General features: G+C 55.1%; 1 protein-coding gene across 1 annotated transcript; it reads right to left on the bottom strand.

The window, feature by feature from the left end:
- Positions 1 to 2396: 2396 nt before the first annotated feature.
- LOC138770882 (50 kDa spicule matrix protein-like) lies at positions 2397 to 4109 on the bottom strand. Its single transcript, XM_069950167.1, has 2 exons — positions 4016 to 4109; positions 2397 to 3703 (listed from the first exon to the last, which is right to left on the bottom strand). Exons 1-2 carry the CDS (start codon positions 4084 to 4086, stop codon positions 2908 to 2910), a joined length of 867 nt encoding a protein of 288 aa, XP_069806268.1. The 5' UTR covers positions 4087 to 4109; the 3' UTR covers positions 2397 to 2907.
- Between the last annotated feature and the right edge of the window lie 316 nt (positions 4110 to 4425).

Here is a 4425-nt window from a genome sequence, read left to right as displayed (position 1 = left end):
ATCAGGCCCCCAGCATATTATTATAGACCCCAGTATCAGGCCCCCAGCATATTAAACACCCCAGTATCAGACCCCGGTATATTAAAGACCCCAGTATCAGGCCCCCAGCATATTATTATAGACCCAAGTATCAGACCCCGGTATATTACAGACCCCAGTATCAGGCCCCCAGCATACTGTAGACCCCAGTATCAGGCCCCCAGCATATTACACACCCCAGTATCAGGCTCCCAGCATATTATAGACCCCATTATCAGGCCCTCAGCATATTACATACCCCACTTTTAGACCTCAGCAGATTGTATACCGCAGTATTAAACCCCCAGCAGTGGATTGTAGTCGGTCAGTAAGGAAATAATTCCATAAGAAATAACACTGGAGATGTTTTTGTTTAGAAGAAGCAACGCTTCCTTTATTAAACATATTTGTAGTGTTTTATTGGGGAGTCTTACAGGGGTATTAGCCGCATTGCACCTGGACTTGGGCCGCATAACAGGGACAAATCCAGCTGAAATTTATACGTGCTAACCCCCCTGTAAGAGCCCCCAGCGATAGGCAGAGGTTCCATATTCTATTACATAATGCGGCTGGCGGCTCTTCTGGCTCCAGTGGAGTGTGAACCCGAAGAGTCACCGCCGAGTGATCCAGAGGAAGGCGAAGAAAAACCCCGAAGATTTCAATCTCAGGGGAAAAAATAATTCCTTCCTGACCCCACAAGTGGCGATCGGATATCACCCTGGATCACGGCTATCATCTGCCTACCGCTGCTGAACCTCACCTATTTATGGGGGATTCTAGGGCCAACGTCATCAGGTGGTCTTCCTTATGTAGATATTCGTTCTTGCACGGGAAGTCTCTTCCTCCCACAGGCGGTCTTTTCCTCCCAAGGGCTGTCTTTTCCTCCCACGGGCGGTCTCTTCCTCCCACGGGCGGTCTCTTCCTCCCACGGATGGTCTCTTCCTCCCAAGGGTGGTCTCTTCCTCCCATGGGCAGTCTCTTCCTCCCACGGACAGTCTCTTCCTCCCACAGGCGGTCTTTTCCTCCCATGGGCAGTCTCTTCCTCCCAAAGGCGGTCTTCCTGAGCTCCTCTTCCATTTGCTTTCCCAACATCAAATGCTGAAAAAGACAAGTACAGAAAAAGGGGGGGGGGGCTCTTACCTTGTATGTATAAACACTGTTCACCTGCTTCATGCAGGTTCCTGACGTTCCTAATGCAGACATCTTCCCACGGGGTGATCTCTTCCTCCCATGGGGTGGTCTCTTCCTCCCACGGGGCGGTCTCTTCCTCCCACGGGGCAGTCTCTTCCTCCCATGGGGCGGTCTCTTCCTCCCACGGGTGGTCGGTCTCTTCCTCCCACGGGCGGTTTCTTCCTCCCACAGGGTGGTCCCTTCCTCCCACGGGGCGGTCCCTTCCTCCCACGGGGAGGTCTCTTTCTTCTTATGGGCGGGCGGTCTCTTCCTCCCACGGGGCGGTCTCTTCCTCCCACGGGCAGTCTTCCTGATCTCCTCTTTCAGGCTTTCCCAACTTCAAATGCTGATAAAGACAAGTACAAAAAAGAAAAGGGGATGGGGGGGGGCTCTTACCTTGTATGTATAAATGCTGTTCACCTGCTTCATGCAGGTTACTGATGTTCCTGATGCAGACATCTTCCCACGGGGCGGTCTCTTCCTCCCACAGGCGGGTGGTCTCTTCCTCCCAAAGGCGGGCGGTCTTCCTCCCACAGGCGGTCTCTTCCTCCCACAGGCGGTCTCTTCCTCCCACGGGGCGGTCCCTTCCTCCCACGGGGCGGTCTCTTCCTCCCAGGGGGCGGTCTCTTCCTCCCAGGTCGCGGTCTCTTCCTCCCACGGGGCGGTCTCTTCCTCCCATGGGCGGTCTCTTCCTCCCATGGGCGGTCTCTTCCTCCCACGGGGCGGTCTCTTCCTCCCATGGGCAGTCTTTTCCTCCCATGGGCAGTCTCTTCCTCCCAAAGGCGGTCTTCCTGAGCTCCTCTTCCATTTGCTTTCCCAACATCAAATGCTGAAAAAGACAAGTACAGAAAAAAGGGGGGGGGGGCTCTTACCTTGTATGTATAAACACTGTTCACCTGCTTCATGCAGGTTCCTGACGTTCCTGATGCAGACATCTTCCCACGGGGTGATCTCTTCCTCCCATGGGGTGGTCTCTTCCTCCCACGGGGCGGTCTCTTCCTCCCACGGGGCAGTCTCTTCCTCCCATGGGGCGGTCTCTTCCTCCCACAGGGCGCTCTCTTCCTCCCACAGGGCGCTCTCTTCCTCCCACGGGTGGTCAGTCTCTTCCTCCCACGGGCGGTTTCTTCCTCCCACAGGGTGGTCCCTTCCTCCCACGGGGCGGTCCCTTCCTCCCACGGGGAGGTCTCTTTCTTCTTATGGGCGGGCGGTCTCTTCCTCCCACGGGCAGTCTTCCTGATCTCCTCTTTCAGGCTTTCCCAACTTCAAATGCTGATAAAGACAAGTACAAAAAAGAAAAGGGGGTGGGGGGGGGCTCTTACCTTGTATGTATAAATGCTGTTCACCTGCTTCATGCAGGTTACTGATGTTCCTGATGCAGACATCTTCCCACGGGGCGGTCTCTTCCTCCCACAGGCGGGTGGTCTCTTCCTCCCAAAGGCGGGCGGTCTTCCTCCCACAGGCGGTCTCTTCCTCCCACGGGGCGGTCTCTTCCTCCCACGGGGCGGTCTCTTCCTCCCAGGGGGCGGTCTCTTCCTCCCATGGGCGGGCGGTCTCTTCCTCCCACGGGGCGGTCTCTTCCTCCCACGGGCAGTCTTCCTGATCTCCTCTTTCAGGCTTTCCCAACTTCAAATGCTGATAAAGACAAGTACAAAAAAGAAAAGGGGGTGGGGGGGGCTCTTACCTTGTATGTATAAATGCTGTTCACCTGCTTCATGCAGGTTACTGATGTTCCTGATGCAGACATCTTCCCACGGGGCGGTCTCTTCCTCCCACAGGCGGGTGGTCTCTTCCTCCCACGGGCGGTCTCTTCCTCCCACGGGCGGTCTCTTCCTCCCACAGGCGGTCTCTTCCTCCCACGGGGCGGTCTCTTCCTCCCAGGGGGCGGTCTCTTCCTCCCAGGGGGCGGTCTCTTCCTCCCAGGTCGCGTTCTCTTCCTCCCACGGGGCGGTCTCTTCCTCCCATGGGCGGTCTCTTCCTCCCATGGGCGGTCTCTTCCTCCCACGGGGCGGTCTCTTCCTCCCACGGGGCGGTCTCTTCCTCCCACAGGCGGTCTCTGCCTCCCACGGGGCAGTCTCTTCCTCCCACGGGCAATCTATTCCTCCCACGGGGCAGTCTCTTCCTCCCACGGGCGGTCTCTTCCTCCCACAGGCGGTCTCTTCCTCTCACGGGGCGGTCTCTTCCTCCTACGGGTGGTCTTTCTGAGCTCCTTTTCCAGGCTTTCCCAACTTCAAATGCTGAAAAACACACAAAAGGGGGGGGGGGGGGGAGAGAGACTCTCACCTTGTATGTATAAACGCTCTTCACCTGCTTCATGCAGGTTCCTGATGTTGATATTCCCCCAGAGGTCTGTCTCCCACAGGCGGTCTCTCTCCCGCAGATGGTCTGTCTCCCACAGGCGGTCTCTCTCCCACAGTTGGTCTCTCTCCCGCAGGCGGTCTGCCTCCCGCAGGCGGTCTGTCTCCCACAGGCGGTCTTCGTCTTCCGCTTTTGTTTGAGGCTTTTCCTGCTGCAAATGCTGCAAAATACAAGCGGGAAAAATAGGGAGGGGGGACAGGCTGTCACCTGTATAAATGAGGAGCCGGACTGCTCAGCAAGGAGGAAGCTGCAACTGAGCCGCCCCAGCAGCGTGAGATTCCTTCTATGCATATATGTCATTGTGATGTCATAGAAGGATGTGATGTCACATGGACGTGTCCGGTCATGCTTCTTCCCAGTAAGCCTCAGTGACATCACACCATCTAGTTACATTTGTATCCAGCTGCTCCTCCTTAGAGCGCGGTTACTAGGCAACAGTCAGACTGTCCATAGGATTGTCCCATTAGGGTACCTGCTTAATTCCCTTAAAAACAGAAGATCCTTCGGGCAGTTAAAATCCAATGGAGGAGATTTATCAAGCATGGTGTAAAGTGAAACTGGCTCAGTTGCCCCTAGTAACCAATCAGATTCCACCTTTCATTCCTCACAGACTCTTTGGAAAATGAAAGGTGGAATCTGATTGGTTGCTAGGGGCAACTGAGCCAGTTTCACTTCTGGAACAACATCTGGAAAGACAATGAGCCCCATCCCCCATATACACACATGATAGAGTTTGCTGGTTCCCCCGTCAGGTTTGGCTAACCTTTGTATCTGTTTCAGCTGGAGATGGTCAGACCCAGATGTTGTAATAAATGTAAAGGTCTAATGCTACGTTTACATGGAACGATTATCGGGCGAATTTTCGCGATAACGATCGAATTC

This window comes from Dendropsophus ebraccatus, chromosome 13 (genome assembly GCF_027789765.1).
Source record: "Dendropsophus ebraccatus isolate aDenEbr1 chromosome 13, aDenEbr1.pat, whole genome shotgun sequence".
In the NCBI taxonomy this organism is placed as follows: domain Eukaryota; kingdom Metazoa; phylum Chordata; class Amphibia; order Anura; family Hylidae; genus Dendropsophus; species Dendropsophus ebraccatus.
This window is presented reverse-complemented; position numbering and strand designations above follow the sequence as displayed.